Source organism: Plectropomus leopardus, chromosome 14, assembly GCF_008729295.1.
Source record: "Plectropomus leopardus isolate mb chromosome 14, YSFRI_Pleo_2.0, whole genome shotgun sequence".
NCBI lineage: Eukaryota > Metazoa > Chordata > Actinopteri > Perciformes > Serranidae > Plectropomus > Plectropomus leopardus.
Genome location: NC_056476.1, coordinates 31141529 through 31164043, shown reverse-complemented (window position 1 = coordinate 31164043; position 22515 = coordinate 31141529). Strand labels below are relative to the sequence as shown.

Sequence of the window (22515 nt, the reverse complement as noted above, 5' to 3'; positions counted from 1 at the left end):
CTCAGTTAAGTGATTATTGTTAAAACACAGGGAAAAAAAAATCATTTTGGAAATAATTATGATAGTAATTATCATTTCCCCCTTCTTGGCCGGGGAGATAAGAATTAACCCAGGAGAGAGCTAGAGAGAGAGAGAGAGAGAGAGAGAGCGAGAGAGAGGGTCTTTAAAGTCTCATGGATTTGTTTGATCAGTCACAGTTTGATTTGGAGTGTGACTCCTGATCAGAGCTGGGGAGCAAGAGTAATCAGATTACCAAATCTTACTGTAATTCTTTGAGTGTATTAACACATGAAAAATGAGATGACCATAAAAAGATCTGGGGCGTGAGGAGCAGCATCATCATCACAGTAATCAGATTACAAAATGGTACCAGTGATCTCTGATAATCACTCCTAAAAACACGATCATCATTTAAAAGCAATAGAATTAATGGTTGAATTAACAGAAATATAAAACATGTTTGTGAGAATAAGGAGCAACATAAAGGCTTCAAATTGTAAAGTTAATTTCATATTTCTACAGATAAAAGTTAAGTGGAAATAACTGTTCAGATTGTTGCAACCTTTCTTATTCCATAGGGCATATCTTTCCCCAAGATACACTGCATATACTCTGTAGTACAATAAATACTACAAATAGAATATATATACTCGAGGTGTAACGGTACATAAAATCTTAGCTCTGGTGCATACTTTGGTTTAAAGTTTTGTTTAGGTCTGTTTTCAGTACAGCAAAGAAAATCAGGAACTGGAATCAGAAATGAAACTGATAATTATAAATATTATATATATCCTTTATTTAACCAGATAAAAGACTCACTGAGATTTAAAATATCTTTTTCAAGAATGCAGCATAAAATACTGTGACAACAATAAAAACAAGCATACAAATACAACCGTCACACATTACAAACCTCCAGTTAAAACACATCACAAATCAGTCAAAGACAATAATATGTACAACTTCTGATTTAGTGAGAATTAGAGTAGCAATCGCATTGACCAAGAGTGCTATTTTTTGAAAAGTATGAAATAATGTAGGATCAGGGGTTAGGGCCTGACCCAAAATTGTTCATATTGTTATTGTTACCATGTTGCTGAAATGACAATTCCCTTTTATGCTCGCCAAAAAAAAACAGCACTGGCAATATGCATAGAACAGTTTGTATGATATCCTCTGAATTACAACCCCACAAATGATGTTACGTTCTCAACGTACAATTATGTGATTACCATCAAGTTATGAAAGTCAGGTTTAGGCAATAAATCTTACTATGATTAGGAGAAGAAACATGGTGAGGACGTACCTTAAAATGATGATTCCAAACATGTGTCTCTAGGGGAAAGTCGTTGATGAAAGTCCATTACAAGACCACTCTGGACTGCTTTCTTTGGTTGTGTGATCGCAAACTATTGTGTTAGTAATTATTTGGTTTATAAAGTCACTTACTGAACTGAACGTTCTGCAACAGATGGTTTAGGACAAACAGACCGACCCTTGAGCCCCTAACATACACATATAGAGCAAAAAATCATATATATAAACAATACTCAAATAGAGCAGAAACCTTAAAGAAAGATTTGATGCATGGAATCAAACTGTAACTGCAGTTACATGGACATGAATAACCTCTTTATGAGGCTTATCTTGGTTATGATCATGTTCGGGATTTGGTGTTTACATGAGCACAGAGAAATCAGGATATTCATATCCCATGTATACAGCACAGTTCCTTTCAAAGTACTCCAGCTAGCGTATTCAAGTTTCTCAAGAATATGCCGTTTATATGCTCAAACACATTATTGGAATACTCCAAAAACCGTATCATAAATGAGTTATTCATGTCCATGTAGATGCAGTCAGTGTGTGACAGACACAGGTACCAGTTAGTTCTAAGGGTACAAATTAGTTTCAAATGAACGGTCCTAATCAAAAGCAACAAATAAACTGCACAAAAAGGTGCACCAGTGTCACTTTGTTATTTATGTAACAAATGACAAGGATCAAAATGTACAACTGAAAAATATATTTAAAAAAGGACACTGTATGAACTACATGAAGACGGTGTCACACTGCAGGTAGGAAACGGGATAAAAGCTGCACCAAAGGGGGAAGAAACGGGGGACTGAGTTTGAGATGTATGAAAATACTGTATGATAATAATCCCTCGTCAGTGTCAGCATCAGCCTCCAGCAAGTACAATATACTCAAAAGTTCTGCATTCAAAAAATGACTTTAAGTATTGATAAAAGTATGTAATAAAGGTCCTGGTGTATGTGATCAATGTGTCATCTTGATACTGAATAAAATTAGTTTAAAAAAAAAATACATGTAAATATGGTATTAAAAGCACGCATCATACTGAACAGCCCAATATTCCTATATACATTTATATTATATTGTCTCATTATTATTGCTGGTATATAAGATAATATAGCCTTTATTGATCCACACACAGGAGAAATCCAAATGATATATGATATTATATTATAATGTTGTAGCTTGTCATGGTGGAACTTTTGACTGCTGTATACTGTTGGGTTGTTTATTCAATAATGATTCTTCATATTTTACAATACAGGGTTTTTTTTATACAGTGTTCTGAGGGATAAAGAAGCCTCAAATGGAAATACTCAAACTATAAGAAACATACAGCTGTACTTAAGTAAAAGTAATTAAATTCCACCTCTGGGCTGTGCCGCATTAGAATAAATTGCTTATACATTGTCATACATTGCACACACACACAGACACACACAGAATATAATTACTAATTACTATTATCATTATTTTCATATTTTGTTATATTGTTTAATTCAGATTCCATGTGACTTTGACATAACGGAATCAGACTACATTTAGAGCTATACATTGGTATACATTACACACACACACACATACAATATAATTATTAATTACTATTATTATTTTTAAATATTGTTATATTGTTTAATTTATATTCCATGTCACTTTGAGATAAAGTAATCTGACTACATTTGGAGGTGTCAGCAGTTGAGTTGCTGTGTACAGTTCCTCTTTGTATTGATTACAGAGTTGTGCAGGCAGTCAGTAATCAATGGATGCTCGAGCGTTCACATCTTGGAAGTCCAATCATGAAAAACTGCATCGTGTTCTGTCATTATTTCTGTTTCTCATCAAATCTCAGAACTTTATTAAAAGAAAACACGCACACGCACATGGATCAACTTTGCCCATAAAGGAAGTTGTTTTGTCGTGATTTTTTGCTGAAATGTTCATTTCAGAAAAAAAGGATAAAGCGCATTTAGAGCTGTGCAATTTTGCCTGTTAGCAAACAGCCTCCCAATTATCTTCTGTTTGATTGCTTGCCTCTATCAAGGTGAGCGATTAGACCAGCGCTCCTGTGAAGCTCTGGAAGTCGTTCTGAAATCGCTGCACTTTGATTTCATCAATCTGCAGGCAGCCCAACTGGAAGAAAATGTGAGTTTTATGAGCAAAACTTATTTTCCTCATCTTTGCTCTTCCAATACAGTTTCATATTCAGGCCCTCCCCTGTATCAGATTAGAGGCTATTTTTTTCCTTCCAAAAGAACTTCATAACATTCCTGTCAAATTTGGGGCCTTGCTTTCTTCATTTTTTTGTCCTGCACTATTTTTTTCTCTTCCAGGGAGCATCGTCCTTGCTGGATATGATTTTGTACTATGAATCTACAACCCATCTTGACATTTCTGACAACAGCAGTATGGGAACATTGTGTTGGAGGGCCCTCGCTCATTTGATAAAGCAGGTTGGCTGACGCAGTGGAATAGTAATCTTTTCTTGTAGGCTTTCTCTGGGGGATAATGTACATCCCAGAAAGTGAGTTTGTTGCACATTACATGGTTTGAAGATGCAGGGCAGAGCAAACAGGGTGAGAAGTTCTCCCACTGCGAACACAAACACAAACACATCAAAATACACACACGCAGCATTACTGCGGCATCGTAGATAGCATTAACAGGCATAACTGATTAGCTGTGGGGAGACAAACAGTCGGTCCAAATGTTACCACTGATTGACTCTGGTGTGTGTGTGTGTGTGTGTTTGCGTGTGTGTGTGTGTGTTACTGACTCTGGTGTGTGTGTATGATCAAAGCGGGACAGGAGGGGGAACACAATGTAAGGACTCTGAGCATGACTTTGAGTTAAGATTAGTTTGTCAAAATAAGGACTCTCTCTCTGCACCAGCCGTCGACGAGTTCTTGATATAAACTTACTTTGAAACAGTTTTCACTATTTCTGTATCTTAAGCTGTTTGGCTACTTGATTGGTCAAATGGGTCAAATACTCTTGGAAAGGAGTTGTATGTTGTGAGTTCATGTGACCAAGATCCAATTTATCTATAGAGAGCAGCAACAGCATATCCTCATTGAATGTGTCATATGATACCCCACAAAAATGCAAAAAACAACAGTTTGAATGTTATCATTCAAATTAGCACCTTACAAATGATTTTACATCCTTAACAGACAGTTAGGTAATTAAATCTTTAATTCCTGAATCAACATCAGTTTTCTTGTGCTGAATTTAGTCAGCTGCCATGATCATTTAAAACTCTGAAAACTGTGGAAATTGGTTTGATATCTTTAAAAAACATGGAACATAATGGGCAACCTGGCAAGTACTGTCCAAAAACTGGACTAAACTGCAAAATATTAGTAAAAGGTAAGGTAAAGGTTTTTTGTTTTTTTTTTTTAAAGGGAACATTGTCAAAAATATACTTCTCTTAATTATATTTTTAAAATAATGTTAAACAATTAAGAATTTCTTGTAAAATTGCTTGTAGCCCTCCCATAGTTTTGAAAAAAAAAAATCATGCCAACTTGCTCAGATTTCAGAGGATTTATGTAAAGTTGCAGAGGTTAGGTTTAGGCAAGTAAAGTTACTCTAGTTAGGCTTACAAAATAAATGTTGTGAGGACGTACCTTTAATGACTCAAAGTTCACTCAGTTCGCGTCTTCACCTCCAGGTAAAAGTCCCGGGGAAAAAGTCCAGATTTTTGTGACTTGACCTCCCTCCTACACCACTTGGGACTGCTTTGTTGTTTACTCCCGTCAGTGCATTGAACACATGATCACAGCCTTTCAAAATCTGTGGATTACATATGGATTTAGGTGCAATACTTTCTGTAGGAAAATGTATGAGCAGTTTATGAGAACAGCCTGAACAGCACACACGGGTCTCACTGTCTCATTAAAAAAATAAAAGGAATTAAAGAAAATTGGACGGAAAACTTCTTTTTTTCTTTTTTTTTTTTAGCTTGTTAAGCCCAAATATGACGAGAAACTGCCTCAACAACAGTTCATACAAATAAATACCTGCAAACGTGTCGCTTTTCAGCGAAATTCACCGTTTTGTTTAAAAATATATCATCCACGTGATTCGTGTAGATCTGAAGAGTTTTTCTTGGGGGGGGTCAGTGGCCAGCTGGCATTTCCCAGACTGGATGGAGTGAGACAAAGAGAAAAGGTTAGGGTCGTAATCTTTGCAGTAAAATATCTTTGATGTGATGTCACGAGTCTTGGCCAATCAGCTTCAAGATGCGGTTAGCAGCAGCTACTGAAACCTGAAATGTCCAAAGCAAGAAGCGGTAAGAATCCCAATTTGCAACAGAAACCCCTGATCTCAGTGATATGATAAGGGCATAAGGGCAACGTAAAACTGGAGTAACTTAAGGTGAGAGTTCTTCATGAACACAGAAAGCTTTATTTAAGCTCCGACAGCTCATTATGCAGCTTGGTTACAACATATTCAACAGTAGTTCATACTTTTTCTTGCTCTACGGGTTAAACTCTCAACCAGCAACACCAGATTTAACACTGCTGCCTGGCGGACCAACATGGAACACCTTATATTTCACAGTTACCACAAAGACACTGTAGTATTAATAAATATGTAGGTTTACTGATTTACACAATAGTCAGAGCAATTCCTTTTTCCGCAAATCGAGACGTTATTTTTCCCGCAAGATCGTACCCAGTGGCTGGCAGAATTGTACAGGGAAATACAGGCTTATAGGGAACCAATCTAAAAGCAGTTTTTTTCATTATTTTATAGCCATTGTGTTGTGGAATACATATTTAAATCATATTTGTTTTATGATTATCATATCATAATCATAAAACAAAAGCTATCTGTAGAAGTTTAAGTTTAAAAAAAGACTCTGAATAATAAATGTGTTTTTGCCTGAAGTAAATGTGGTCGATCCCTTAATTTTCTTAGTACACCAGAATGCTACATTTTAAAGCTGATATTTCAAAAATTTTCTTCCGGGGGGAGCATGCCCCGGATCCCCCAAGAGGGTTCAGGGATCAGGTCTTTGTCACCTTTTTCACCAATTACAAGTTTTCAGGTATGCAAATAAAAGGAGGTGCTGTGATGGTGAAGTAGGGACTACTCACAACCAGCCCAGTCACCTGACTAAAGGTTGGCATTGTACATGTCTGCAAACCATTACCATAACATTTACATGGTATTACGGTACTACGGATACTTGAGGTTCTGTTTACATGGCATTGTGTAACGGTTACATTGCGGATAAGTTTACATGTTATTATGTAGTGGATACATTGTGGGTAATGTTTGATATGGTTTAGGCACAAAAAAAACCATTTGGTTACTGCAGCTTGGCAGGCGTCTTGCTTAGATGACACACCATCCACCATCAGCTCCAACTCCATATACACTGTCACATTAGAAACGTTGAAATGATACACATTAAATGTGCTAATGTATTCATGGTTTGCAGAAACATACAATTCCAACATTGTCTTCTGGCCACTGGGGTGCACAGCATTAATTGCTATTTTCCTGGTAGATGCCAGTCATGTAACACTACCAGGTAGCTAGCTTTCTCCCTCTGCTGACTGTCTGAAAAGACTCCTGTCCATCACATCTCAACTTGTCACAGGGTACTGCTCTCTGACCTTTTGTGTCTACTTATGACAATTAAAGTTATCTTAATGCATCAGCTGTTTAAAATCAGAGATACTGTTATGGTGATGTCAACAAATGCACATGGTGGAATGATGCAGCACGTTGCTCTCCACAACAGCACATGGTAGCCAATGTGGATCATGACGATGGTTAGGATTAGGTAAAAAAGTCATGGACTTCTGCACAAAAGTCATTTGTTTGTTGACCCATCCACCTCCCCACCTGCCTGCCCTATAAGTGCATTTGCACACCTTATATTGCGTCGTTACTGGCAGGGTTTTTACCGGACGCCGTCCTTCAACGTTTAATGCGCATGTAATCAGTTCCATCTATGCATATGCATATAATTGCAACAAATATGCAGTCAAGCAGCAGCAGGCAGCTGTTTTTTAGTGGAAAACCTCTGTACAGGAAACAGCACACAGGCACAGAGAGAGACTAGCTTTTGAACACAGTGGAACATTTAGCAGCTACAGACCAGATATTTCCCGTAGGAAGGTGGACAAACACAAAAACATCAATCAGGCAGAAATGAAATTTCCTCCAGAATGTAATATGGCAAAGAAAATTAGTAGAATTCAAGTATCTGACCTTTATTTAGTTACTTTGTTTTAACCACCAAACCAACATGTACTTCCCAAATCTCTCCTCCTGACGGATAGTGAAGCTCTTTCGTCCACCATACGTTGTTCTTTCTCTATTCTTGGTCAGATTAGACACTGTGATACATTTTGAACTGTGTCTTTGTGTCTGTATTTGTTGTGCTCTTGCCCAACATGTTTGTGTGTTTCAGAGTGCGCGTCTGTCCAGACTGGATGTGTGTAATGTGCCTGTGGTTGACTATCCGGCCCAGTCTCTATCCAATGCTCTGCTGACCAGCCGGCTCACAGTGCTGCACCTGCACAATGCCCAGCTCAGCGGCATGCCGCTCTACACACTGGGTATGACTCACACACACACGCGCGCACACACACACACACACACACACACAGAAGCAATTTAATTTTTGTGTACAAGTGTGGACTGTGAGTATAAATTCATACATGCCTACATGGAATTGTACATGTGCATGTGTTGTGTTTGTGTGTGTGTGTGTGTGTGTGTGTGTGTGTGTGGGTGTGTCATGTGGCCAGCAGGACCAGATTTTGACCTGTGACCCTCTCTGCAGGTCTGGACCTGGATTACAGGCCTAATCTCTTACCTGTCACTTTACACACCGCTGCACACATCTATAAAGGCTCTGGCAGCCAGGACACACACACACATACACACACACACACAAAAATAAATAAATATTCACTTTACACTTTGGAGGCATGTATTGTCTCTCAAACAAATATCTAAATGAAGAAAAATGCAACAATTTATTCTTTTTTTTAGTCTATGTTTAATCTCTACACAAACACACACACACACACACACACACACACACACACATACTTACACTTATGACATGCAAATACTATTTGTTAATGACAAATTTTGCCATCTTAAATAAGCAACAACATCCAACAAAAAAAAGCACAGTGACCGCAGCCATGTGTGTTCCTCTTGATATTCACTGTATCTGTGGCAAGGCAGAAGGGAAACAGGCGAGTGGGATATTGTAAGGGTCACATGAACCCCTACCAGCCGCCCATACACACACACACACACACACACACACACACACACACACACACACACACACACACACTATTACTGTATGAGTATACACACTTTTAAATACACTCACCACAGGGCAAACACAACACTCAGAGGGGGTTGAGTACTGTACTTGGATCTCTCTCTTTCTTTCTTACACACATACATACACACACAAACACACACACTAACATGGACAGTCATGTGCAACAGGGGTAGTAAATAATAGGCTTCAGGGGCTGAGATAGATAAGGATGTAGCAGTAATAATCATTTTAAGGCCAGAAACACAGAACATTTTCAGGGGATAATTTATTGTATTTCTTATATAATCAAATAAAATCACAATATATATTTTAATCTAGTCTATGATCAGATGTCACAGGAAAACATTGCCTGTTTCTGACTCTGGGTTGGGACAAAAAATGGGTGAGTACAGCCTCTCATCTGGTCTCAGCTGGGAGCAGAGACAGAACCAAATGGACGCAGTATGCTGCCCACTCTTCCCGACAGAAACTTGTTCCTCCAACATTTTCAGCCATTTCCTGGGTCTCTTTGATATTTTAGGGTCTCACAGCCCACCTCCTTCTCCTGTGCTCGTCTTTCATCCCACCCCATCCGCTCTGCCTTCAGCGAGCCCACTGCCACCTCCCCTTTTTTCCTCCCGGCAGGGGGTCCCGGCTGAGGATCATTGCCTTCGATCGTTGGGGCCTCTGATTGCGGGACTGGGCGCTCACGGTGGACTCTACCGGATCAATCCCACCGATTCCACCATTTGGTTCCCACTGTGCCTGATGACAATGTTGGCATTCCACATGCAGCCCAACAGGCTTGATCAAATCTGCAGCATCGATCTGGATGCAAGGGCAGCGAGGGCCCAGGCAACACAGACACATGTGAGCTGCAGTACAGTACACATGACTCAAATACACAGGGCATGCCCACAAATGCACAAAAATACAAGACATCTCTCCAAAACACCATCAAGGACGCAGTAAATCATCAAAATGAAAAGATCCTCACAATGGCAATACACACTGATATTCTGAAGAGAGGGCCCCAAAAAGATGCGTTGTGAGGTCCGCTCTGCTGAGGAGTCACAGCTTCAACAATGGCTCCTTCATGTGAGAATGGTGAAGGAGTGCCACTTGATCTTCAGCGCAGTAATTGCAGGAGGCGGCGAGTCCTGCTGGGTTCTTGTTTTCATGCTCAAGTTCACTCGCCATCAATCAGTCGATCACTGTGACAACCTGGAGGCCCCGTGTTTGGTCTCTCTGGGGACATACTTGTACCATGCATCATATCAAATGTCAATTTAAAATAATCTATATGTTGTAATTTCAGGTGGCGAAGGGAGGTGTTTCCATTCAAATTTAGAGGAGCAAACTTCAATTCACTCAAGTCTTCATCATTGCTGACTTCTCTTTTCTTCAAGCTCATTCTTGTCTGAAGTCGTTAAATAACGCTTAATTGTCAGGGCTTTCTGTGAAAAATCCCGCCGCCAAAAGCCCCCTTTTCATGTCCACATGGAACGCTGCTGGATGGCATCAGCTGAGAACGTGGACTGAATCGGTCACAAAGTTATTACACACCTTATGGATGGCCAGACGGCACCTGCTGTGTCTGCATGATGCACTGATGGGCATTGTCAATTGAGAACGCAGCCAGATGGAACCTGCTCCATGCGTCTGCATGATACACGGTCAGGACAGCAGTAACGGCATAATATAAGGAGTGCAGGGGCACCTATAGGGCATGCAGGAAGGCAGATGGATGGGTCCAACAAACCTGGGCTTTCCTGTAGGAGTCTGGTGTTTGCTTCCCAACTGAATGCGATGGGTTTTTTTTTTTGTTTTTTACAACTTACCATCTGCCCAACATACTGAACCCCAAATTGCTCCTGATGGCTGTTCCATAAGTGTGTGCATGTGTATGAATGAAAATTGAGAAGCAGTTGGCACCTTGTACGGTAACTGCAGCCACTTGTATGAATGTACATGTGAATGACTGAATGTGTCTGTAGTGTGATAACGCTTTGAGCAATCCAGTGACTAAAGAAGCTTTATACAAGTCGCACTGCATGTTTGCTGGTATTTGTTAGTGTCTTTTGTATTATCTTTTCCTTTTCTGCTGCTTGTAGTTCGCGCACTGAAGTCAAACAAAGCTCTGCAAGAGCTTCACCTCACCAACAACCTTCTGAACAGCTACCAGGATGCCCTGTACTTGGGAGACCTGCTGCACTACAACACCACCTTACAGACACTTGAGCTTAGCAGCAATGATGTAGCAGATGCTGGTAGGATGCTCATCTAGATCCATGTATTTATTTAAAGCTGCTCAGAGCAAAACTGTTGTGTAAAGAGACATGTCTTCATCACAGTGTGGACTTGCAATAGCACTGAGTTATGTCTAAGTGAGAATCCATGGGTTCATCTTATTTATGAAAGATGTTTATTGGAGGACATGTTTGCTGCGGTGAGTGCTGTATGATGTAGATATTAAATAATTAAATAGGAATATACTATTTGAGAAAGAGTAGGTCTTGATAGTTGAGAAAGAGGTGTTGGAGACTGTGTTTTTAACCTTAGCTGTGTCGGTAAGGTAAGTAGCTAACCTTATTCAGAGTTAGTTGAACAAAAGGTGCTTTTGTTTATTTGTTTTTTTGTTTGTTTGTTTTTATGTCTGTTTTGTTTTGTTTTACTCTCCAGGTCTGGAAGAGCTGTGTGACGGTCTGAGGTGGCAGACAGCAGGTTTGAAGGTCTTACTGCTGAGGAACAACCAGATCACTGCAAATGGCATGTTCCACCTGGCCAAGACTCTGGTGAGGAACATGATACCAGCTTTTAGTTTGGAACTACATCAATTAATGCCAACACACATACACACACAGACACACATATATACATACATAGAGAGAGAGAGAGAGAGAAATAGATAGAGAAATTGTCTGTTGTTCACCATTTTATCTATCTACCTCTCTATCAGCGTTAGAAACTTGTAGAAGACAAGTAACCTGTGTTGACCAATCACAGTGCAGTCTCCACATGGTTTATCCATCGCTGCCATAGCTCTGATCTCTTATTATAACACATTCTCATTCCAACTTGTCACATGTTGCCACTTTGCAGTGGACTTGAACATATTACACTCTAGGTATCCTTCTGCGTCTGCTCTTAACATTCCAGGATACCACTACTGTGATCAACACAAGCGCATGGTGGGATAATGCTGCACATGGTTATGTTTAGACAACAACAGTACATGGCAACAAAGGCCAGGACAACAAACACACATGCTGGCACAGATTTTTAGGATAAGAGGGAATGATACACATGGTAAGTTGTAGAAAAAATCATCACAGCCAGACTGGAATCAAACTCCGAAGTCCTGCATCAAAGTGTGGGGTTTGATACATCTGCCGCCCCTCCCATCCGCCCTATAGGTGCCCTCGCGCTCCCTACAGCTCCCTCAAGCAAGTTTTATGTAATTGATGTCATTCCTGGCAGCGTTTCAACCTGAAGCCGTCTTGCTGCATATCATGCAGACACAACAGGCTCCGTATGGCCGCGTTCTCAAGTGATGCTGTCTGTGCAGGTATTGGGTGGATGCAGAAGTTGCCATCAAGCCATCCGCCAGCATGTTTAACTCAGCAACAGGTTCTGTCCAGCCGCGTTCTCACCTGCTGCTGTCCGGCAGAGTTTCTTGTCCATGAAAAAGGTGCCTTTGGCTTTGCTTGCTATTGCCAAAAGCACTGTCAAAGCAGTGATATTTTACAAGTTAAGAATGAGAACGGGCTGGTTATAAGTCAAGTGAATATCTTCCAAACCAACTTTTTAGTAGCAAATTCCTTCTTTGTGTTACTGTCCCTCCAGCACAGCTGCAGAAGAACACGCTGTCAAGGAAGGAAACAGACAGAGGGAATCTCATGCCTCAAAAGACACTAACTGTGAAAAATATCCTCTTGATTGTATCCCTGACTTTCGAGCAACTCTATTAGCTTTGTTAAATTGAGTTAAATTGTCCAACTGATACCTGTTTTTCTTTATCCGGTACTGAGGATGAAGAGTGCTGGCCTCATCCTGAGAATTCCCCCTCCGAAATAGTCCCGCCTCCACACGTTTCACTGTACACTCCTAATAACATGCGTTCCTTCCGCCTGATTGGCAGCATAAACTGTACCTTCCTGTCATGTGAGTGGCGATTGTGTGAGTCAAAAGGCTAGAAATTAAAGGCCTGCCTTGTATACACACACACACACACACACACACACACACACACACACACTTCCCCTGTTTCCTCCAGTGCTACCAAAGAAGGAACAGTTTGATTAAATAATAGATGTGTGTTAAGCAGGGGTGCTCATGTGGCCTGCCAGTCTCAGGGATAAGTAGATGTCCTTGCAGGCCATAATGATGATAATTAGACTCGTAGCTGGTCATGTCAAATATGATGAAGAGGAGAGCTGTTATTAACCTTTCTGTTGGTGTGTGTGCTGCTCCTCTCTGTCCTCATGGCTTGTTGGCTTGTCTTTTGAAAGGCTAAGACAGGGGGAGCAGATGTGGACCAAAATCCATCTCTAGAATTTGGCTAATGATGTCAAAATGTACTTTTTGTAATAAAAAAAAAAAGAATTAAAAATTTGGAGGTGAATATATGTCATGCAGGGCTCTTGTTTTTTTCTACTTTTTTTGTTTTTTTCGCCAGTATGTCATGTGTGAAAGCATACTGTGTTTTTGGTGGTTTCACACTCGTACCCCCCTCAAACTTCTCACTCCAACCCTCCTGTGGTTTACGTTTGACAGGCTTCAACCATGCTCGACTCTCACACACTCTCAACCACGCAGTCCCGTCTTTAATTGTCTGCTATTATCCCTCGTGCATATCCATTGGAGATGCTCTTCCTCCCTCTCCTCCTCCCCTCTTCACCGTAGAAGCTTCTCGCCACGCGTTGGATGTGGTGATGCCTCTGTGTGCTGCGGCTCAGCGAGGAAAAAAGGGTGGGGGGGGCTCTCAAGTGTGTTTGTTGTCACTGTGGTGCAAATTAACTCCGAAGAAGACACTCTCTGGGTCTGTCGGTTGCCTTCTTGGCTTCCTTTCCGCCCCCGCGCTCCCTCTCTCTTCATAGCAGTGACCAGAGGAGTTTAACAAGGGTGGCGAGGCGAGGGGGCAACCGAGGAGTGGGTGGCGTGTTCCTCTTCAAGCTGTTGGGCAACATGGGCCTCTTGTGCCCCAGACACCCCCAGCTCTATGCGCCAGCTAATCAACCTTCAATGCTAATGTGGCTCTGGAGAGTGGAAGCAGAAGTTCTGAGCATTTAACATGACAGGAAACATTCCAAAACGGCATAATAATCACTGCATAATAATAATAATAATAATAATAATGATCCAAACTCCACAGCTTTTCCACACTGAAAGGACACACACTACACAGAGACTAAAGCGCTGTCAGCTGGAGTGACAAAAATTGTGATTAACCCTTTGAAACCAGAGTATATTGGCTTTATTGATTTCAAAAACATGGGGGGAAAGCAAAGAGCAACTTGACAGGACATGGCCCATAAATGAGCAAAAAAAGTGTTAAAAAGTTACACAAAAAATACCTGGAAACACAATTGTAACAACATGTATATAAAATTATTATAATTATAGTTTTCTTGACATTTTTCCCTTTTTGTAAAAATATTCTAATAATCCTACCCCCTTTATCAATCTAGTTTTCTTGATAGTCTTCCCAATTTTTTTTTTGTGTTCTAATAACCCTCCCCACTTTTGGCCCCAAAATTAGCAAAATATTTGTGAAAAAAAAGTTACAAGAAAATTACCTGAAAATAAGCCTGTTAAAACTCATAACTGTAACATAATTTTAAATGTGAATTTATTATAATTATAAATATTGTTGTCTTGACAGTTTTCCCTACTTTTTGAATATTTTTTTAAAGTGATTCTCCCCTCTTTTGGCCCAAAAAAATGTAAAATAAATTCTAAGAAACCTACCTGAAAATAAGCCAAAAAAACCACATAATTTTAAATATAAGTGAATTTTAATATGGGTGAATTTTCTGCCACTTTTTTAATCAATTTGTTTCGTAATTTGTGCGACCTTGCTTGCCAAGTTGGTCACTGACTTTTTTTCTATGTTTCAGCAAGAAATCAATCTGCTCAGTTTACAAAGGGTTAAATAGTTTGTTAAAAGTGTCTGAATGCAGAAAACAAAAATGTGTCATGTTTTGGCAGGTCCAGTCTGAATCTGGCTCCAGTTTGAACAGTGTTTGATGAACAGTAAGAGCTGATCTGAGTGCTGTCTTTCAGCCCATGCTGAAGGTCCTGCAGGTCCTGGATTTGGGTGAGAATGCCCTGGGGAACGAGGGGATCCAGGTGATCAGGGAGCCTCTGATGGTGAACAGCTCACTGCTGCAGCTAGGCCTGACTCAAGCCAACATCACATGTGAAGGTACATTGGCAATACATCTTTAACATGCAGCACCAGTTTTGTGATCGTATTTGAATTTTCAGCTGAAGCAGACACAAAGTACAGAATTTAAGATTATGTTCATTCAAATCATTACTGTTTTTATTTTTTTTAAAATATAATCATCATTCAATTTAAAACAATTTTACATGTTTTGAAATAATTGTGTTGAATTTGGTCACAAATCCACAATTTTTGTTTTCAAATTAACCACTTGCATGCCTGATTAGTTTTGAACAGTGATAAGATGATAGCTTTGGGACAGCTGTGGCTCAAGAGGCAAAGCAATTCGTCCACTAATCTGATGGTTGGTGTTTCAATCCAGCACCCAGTCGTGGTGCTGTCAGTTTGTGAATACGTATAAATGTTTAAAAACTAAGTAGCAGGTGCTGCCTCGTATGGTAGTCTTGGCCACCGGTGTGTGAATGTGTGTGTAAATCTGTGTGTGAATGGGTGAATGTGAAAGCGCTTTGAGTGGTCAAACGACTTCACAAGCAAATATTTTCTAGATTAATTGTCTTTTAATATGTCAAAAAAGCACAGACACCCCAACTGACATTCTGAAATAGCTTTTTTGTCCAACCAACAGTACAAAACTCAAAGATCCTGGGTGTTTTAGAGGAGTAAATAAGTTAGAGAAGGTGGAACCGATTGTTCTTAACTGATTAATTAATTAGCAATATAACTGTTTAATAATTTTCTGTCAATTGATTAATGACCTATTTCTTTTCAGCTCTTATAAGAGACATTTCTTTATTTTTAAACTGGTCATTTGTATCATTGATGTTTAAAACTCCCATTAGCCTGTTGAGATGCCCTGAAATAGTCCACAAGTAAAGCTTCAAGCTTATGCAATTAAATACTTTGAACCTTATCTGCGGGTGAAGGTGCCGTGGCCTTGGCAGAGTTCCTGGCAGAGGGTCGTCAGATCCAGCAGCTGGACCTCCGTCAGAACCAGGTGAAGGTTGGAGGCCTGATGGCCTTGTGTCTGGCCCTAAGGATCAACCGTTCTCTGGTTAGCCTGGATCTGGACCACATCCCTCCACAGGAGCAGGTAGGTCAAGTCAAGTCAAGTCAAGTCGAGTCAAGTCAATTTTATTTATAAAGCCCATTATCATAAGAACACAGTTTGGGGGGGAGGCGGGGGGGGCGCAGGAAGAGCAGCAGCACAGGATGATGAGGGATCCCTCTTCCAGGACGGACAGACGTGCAATAGATGTCGTAAAAACCAATTGAAATACAATCATGACAAAAAGGAAAGAGAAAGTGAGAGGGGAAGAGAGGGGAGAGATGCACAGCAATAATAGAAACCGACGCATGTCATATTACAATAACGATAGGTGTAAAATTACTAAATGCACTCTATGATGATATTGTGGGTGTTGATAAGAGTCTTATGCGTATAGTGGAGGCGTGGCTCATAATAATGGCAGTAGAGGGTTGCGTCAAGCATGAACACGGCATCGGTGCAACCAGGACCCACAACACAGGCGTAGCTTCAGACAGGACCACAGCAATGGCAAAACCAAGACCACGATCAGGGCGAGCCGGGGATACAGTATCAGTGCAGCCACAGCACAAGCACAACCAAAGGCAGGGTCACATCACCAGCACAGCTATCACCACAATCAAGTGCAGCCAAGGTTGCAGCCAGGATCCGGGAAAACTAGGAAACAAGGGAGCAGGAATGCTCTGGAGGGGCAATGGAGTTAGCGAAATGCAATAAGCGTCATGCAGTACACAGACATGAGCGTTTTCAGATGGAGCGAGTAAGAGAAGGAAAAGGACTCAGTGTATCATAGAAAGTGCAGGTGCAGACACAGATGTAAATCCTCTACTGTGTGAGGTGTCACTGGACAGGAAGCAGTTGTCCATATTTGGCACATTCTCAGACAGCTTTAGCCTTACACAATGATGGAGATGGTCTGTAATGTCGGGTAGTGCTTAGATCCACAATGAGGGACATGCTGTGCTCTATTACAGTTAGCCAACGATAAAAGGATGAAACTACAGTGATCACCAAAGACAGTTTATGTAATTGAAAATAAAGTTAATTGTTGACTTTGGAATCGGCAATATAATCGCTTGTACACTGCTTTCAGTGTACAAGTGTGAGGCAAAAAAGCTACCACAGATGACCCATAGATGAGAATGCGCCATGCAACATGCACGGGCAGCGTCACTTCAGAATCAGAATCAGAATCAGAAAAAGATTTATTGCCAGGTATAGTTAACACAATACGAGGAATTTGTTCTGGTGGGTTGGTGCAACATAAATATAGAAAAAAAAAACCAGATAAAATAGAAGATACAACTATAAAATATAAAAAGTACGAGTCTAGCAGTGCAAAGCAAAACAAGTAACACAAGTAACAGAGAATGTGGCCTGATGGAACCGATCATATGTACATGAAATGCTGAAGGAAAGCGTCAGATAATAATGCTGTCAGTGATGATGTAATATAAGGAGCATGAGTGAACTTATGGGACGGATGAGGAGGTGGATGGATCACACAAACAAGTGACTTTAATGCAGGAGTCACGATGTGTGGTTTTCTTTTTACACTTTACCATGTGCATCTTTTGCCTAATCCTAACCATCTGTGACTTTGTCGCCTAACCCTAACCATGGTGACGGTCAGTTTTGGTTGTCATGTGCTGTTGTTTAAATGTAAGGACTGTGCTGCATCATCCCACCATGTGCATTTGCTGACATCACATTAATGGCATCCTGAAGAGTAAACAGCAGATGCAGAGGGATACCTAAAGTGTCAAAAGTAGATGCAGAAGGTCACTGACAGAGTGGCACCATGTGACAAATTGGGACTAGAACATGTTGGGCTTTCTACGGTGTTAAGTTGTTAATCCCACCAAAAAACTTCTGTTTTCATGCCTTTAAGTGTCATTGTGATTGATTATGACAGTAGTAATTTTGTCATACCATACCATTTAACCGTAATATTTCCTTAGACGTTTATTGTACTGTGAAAATACTGGTGCAACCCTCTTGACAAATGTAATGTGATAACATTTAAACTTTACGCCAAACACCACACACAATGTGTGGAAAGAGTGAGTGTTAACCTGGTTGACCCCTAAGCCAGGGCCACATCATAGATGTTGTTTTTAAGGTGAACCTTTAACTTTTAAAGTAGCAGGGAGAAGCCACTGCAGGGCTCAGGAAATGGAAATTTGAATTTGAATGTATGACATCCATGACAACTCCATCTGCTGCATGTGATGTGATTTAAAACTTCACACAGTTACTGTACTAATTAGACCTCTTGGTTACAATGTTTTGTCAACAGGATTATTTGAGGCATAAAAACATACCTGGTGTTATGTATAGGGATTTCTGTCGAAAGACCTCCACCCTGCCTGCTGTAAATCATACAGGTTACTGCTTGTGCTCGGATATTTAAATGGATATACTTTCTGTTGTGGCTCTGCGGGCATGAAATTATCATGAAAATTCCTTTCTAATATAGAGTGAACGGGCACTGGTGACTGAGGATGACTTATCTTTAACGTCCTGTCTTTTGTGAAATATTCAGACTCACTCTGGTCACATTAGTCATGTGGAGACATGAGGAAGCCATTTGTGTCTCCGTGTTTTTTTCCCTCCATCTCCCATCCATGGCTGCAGAGGCCTGAGGAAAACGATGCCATAACTTTAATACATGCCCCTGCTGGATTCACAAAATAATTACCCACACTTGCCATCTGTTTGTCATGATTTTATCTCTGCTAACTTATTTGCATATTAAAGCATTAATTAAAATCTCCAAGGAACGGAATGCTTACTTTAAAATTAACTCTGAAGGCGATCCGTGCACAGCTTCCAAAGTTGTTTTATTTTTGTTTGCAGTGGTTTTCTGTTTGTCTGCGTGTTGTTTACACGATTAAGTCTGATTTTTATGAAATGTCTCCTCTGGCTAAAGTCAAGCGGCAAGATGCGCCAGATTTTGGAGAAGCAGCTTTTAAGAGCCATGACGCTTCTGTGAATGTGTGTCATTAAAGCTGGGACTTCTTCATCTTCTTTCTCACTTTTCGCACATGCAACCAAAGCCTCCATATTGGCGGCTCTGTTTTCATGCTTCTCTAAGCCGCCAAGAGACGTGATTAGCATTTCCACCATTGTTTGGAGTTAGTGTGGCTGGATATTTTAAGGGAATGGTAATAAGGGAATTTTTAAGCTCTGTCAGGTTTTGGAGTCACACAGCTGGGATTTGTCTTGGCGTGGCATATCCAGGTGGGAGGAGTGACGATTGTATTAAAAAGCAAATCTTTCCATCAGAAAACAGCGGGTGGCCAGATCAAGTGTTCTCGCTCAGTCACATTCCCTGGGTCGCCAAGGAATACGTGAAAATTTCATTCTTCTGTCGGAAAATAAGTGTGGGTATGAATGTGAGTGAGTGACGGAGGGGTTATGGCAGTGCTTTGTGTGTGTTTGACAGAGTCGCTGATATGGTGTTTGTGTGTTCCTACATGTGCCTTTTGTATGTGTGTGGTTTTACGACGATGCGGGGGGCGATTGAAGATGCGCATATTTAAAAGGCGAGAAAAGAAGGTGGCATGAGGGGAGGAAATCTGGGTCCTCTTGGCTTTGTTTATAAGAGTCTGATTTTTCATGTCTGTTGCCATGCTGCTCCATTTGATCACTGGTCTGTTTGCTGTTAATTATTAATTATTTACCCATCTAAAATATTCATGCACCCTGGCCCTGGTGGAAAGCAATCTTTTCTGAGGGGCAACTTCTCTCTGTAGCCTTTACAAGGTGGAGCTGTTTATACATCCTTATCAGGGGACTCTGTCAACCCAGCTAATGCACTAAACTTCCCCTGCCCAGCGCTCCTATAATCGCGGGTCGGACGAGGGAGCCTCGGCAGCCTCGGCAGCCTGTTTACCTGTTTGACACTTAAATATTTGGCTTTGGATTTAGCCAACGTGGCGTCCTGTCAGCTGTTCTCCAGCAGAGGAGCTCAGTGATAACGCTGGAGAGTGTCCTCTCCTGAATGTCGCATGCCAGCAAGGTGTAGCTGTTAGAGGTTGTCTCACTCACTGATAATTACAGCAGCATGGCGTGTGTCTCTCTCTGTGTGTGTGTGTGTGGGGGGGGCAGTAGCAGTTGTGGCTGTTTGACAAAAGGACAACACAGTATCTTAATGCTTAAAGACTAAAAGCATTTTTACTGACGTCACTTGTATTTTGTTCAAGAAAGCATTCAGGTCCACTCAGAGGCTACAGAGTACCTGTACAGCTTATTGCAATGAAACAGTCCTGCACACTAGCTTGCTAATTTCTGTACTGCAAAGGTCAACTAGGTCAACTACTTTGTATCATGTGCATGTATCTATATGTTATCATTTAGTGTGCAACCAGTGAAATAAGAGTCTGTTGACAGTCACTTTTTTTGGCACATGTGATTCTGATGAGAAAATCCTTTAACACCTGGTTTGACATCAGTTTTCTTTTGCTGCAGTCAGACGCCTTTTCACATGCATTAAAACCTCTGAACCTAAGAAATTGATTATCTGATTGGCAAGAAATTTCCCATAAACTGAAAAAAGGGGGTGAAAAGGTGAAAATTAGCCATGGGGAATTCTTACCTATGATCAAAATTGGGGGGAAAATGTCCAGTAAACTGTGTCTGTTATTCTTTTGATTATTTTAATTATGTTACAGAATTACATTTTCTTGGCCTTTTCTTTGAGTCTTTTTTTGGCTTATTTTCAAGTAATTCTTTTCATTTCTTTTCAAGTCTCTTGTCACCCTCTCCCTATGTTTTTCAAAGAAATCAAGTAAATTTGCTCAAGTTTCAAAGGATTAATAGCTGAATGCATTGTACGAGCACACCTGAGGTTTGCAGTGAAGTATCCAGGCTTCTGTCCTTCCCTCTGTCCTCCTGTGACAGCTATTCACAATTTAACTTGAGTGTCATTTGCGGTAATCTGTACATCTTTGGGGAGTTGGCTTGGTGACCACAGCCATGAATACAGGATAATTAGAACATATTAAGTGCAGGAATAGATGCAGGCTAAAAAAATCCCCCCCAAAATGTATGTAAAAATATACTTTTTTTTGCTTTGCTACTACAGACAACCATGCAATGCTGCCCAAAATGCCAGTATTATTACTAGCAGCAGTAGTTGTACTGCAGTTCTGTGTGTGGTTTGTCCAAATGGTGTTACTGTAACAAAACAACTTTTCACTCTCATCAGTGATGTTAATTTCAGTGTGTAGTTTTGTAGTACAACACCATCACTAACTGTGACCTAAATGCTAAAGGGGTGCCCAGTATCACCTGGTAGAGCTACTGGGCTCTGTCCTGGCTGCAGCGGCCAGGGTTTGATTCCACCCTCGGCCCTTTGCTGTATGTCAGCCACTCTCTCTTTTGGGGTGGGGGTTGTACTTTTTATTTTTTTGCTTTTCAAATTCTTGGACCATTTGGATACCCCTCCCTTTAAACATTGTTTTTTGTTATGTTTACTCTGTAATACTTTTCCACTTTGGGGTTACTGCAAGCTAAATAGCCATAACGAAAGCGGTTATGGAAATCAGATTGCAGTTAATGTCAGATATCTGTTAATATCCATGAACAGGTCTGTGTGGCTATTCTTTATTTCATCCAACAACCTTGAGTGTTGACGCCTCCGTTTAGCTTCCTGGCTTTAGATCACATTTGTGTGAATGCGCAAGGTTCAGGTTGACATCTGAGAATAGATACATGTGTTTGTGTGGGTCCGTGGAGACACTGCTGTGGGAAATGTACTGCACAGAGGGCACCATTTGAAGGACTGTGGAGTCTTATTTTAGGAACAGCGTGAAGCAAAGAGGTCTCTGGGTATGTTTTTGGGCACCCTTCCTGTCACGGTCAGTCCCAGTAGGGTGGCTAGGTGACAGGACGACCTGACCATGCATGTAGTCGGCACTCCGGTTTCAGTTGCATCATGATGACACCGGTGCTCTGGGGAACACAGAACGTAGGCAGACAATAGCAACCAGGCAGAACAAACCTCCCAGCATGCCTCAGAGGGCAGCAGGGAACGGCTCAGAGCAGGAGGGACCCGGGTTCACACTGCTCCCAGATCAGCCAGTCACCTACTGGAACCACCACACAATGCAGCTCGCATAGCTCAAAGAGCAGAAAGGAAAGAGTGTTCTGAACAACTATTTAACCCTGTGAAGCCTGGAGTGGCTTCACTTTGTTTGTACTGCTTTCAGATGCAGTATTTACTTTTGAAATTAGTTTGATTTCTTTCAAAAATATGCTGAAAAAGGTAACAAGCAACTTGGTAATGGGTCCACAAATTGCAAAAAAAAAAATGTTTTAAAAAAAGTATTGTATTGTATATTTAAAATTATGTTACAGAATTATTTTAATTTAAACGCTTTTCAGGTTGTTTCCTTGTTGTTGTTGTTTTTTAACTTTCCTTTTTTTGATAAA

General features: G+C 40.7%; 1 protein-coding gene across 1 annotated transcript in view; it reads left to right on the top strand.

Moving 5' to 3' along the window:
* si:dkey-288a3.2 (protein phosphatase 1 regulatory subunit 37) overlaps nucleotides 1-22203 on the top strand; it is a 56185-nt gene extending 33982 nt beyond the window's left edge. Inside the window, exons 5-12 of the mRNA XM_042500079.1 lie at nucleotides 3359-3459; nucleotides 3648-3767; nucleotides 7748-7895; nucleotides 10738-10893; nucleotides 11306-11418; nucleotides 14909-15050; nucleotides 15956-16122; nucleotides 22012-22203. Coding sequence (XP_042356013.1) covers nucleotides 3359-3459; nucleotides 3648-3767; nucleotides 7748-7895; nucleotides 10738-10893; nucleotides 11306-11418; nucleotides 14909-15050; nucleotides 15956-16122; nucleotides 22012-22203 — 1139 coding nt within the window. The remainder of the gene's footprint in view (nucleotides 1-3358; nucleotides 3460-3647; nucleotides 3768-7747; nucleotides 7896-10737; nucleotides 10894-11305; nucleotides 11419-14908; nucleotides 15051-15955; nucleotides 16123-22011) is intronic.
* The last annotated feature ends 312 nt before the right edge of the window (nucleotides 22204-22515 follow it).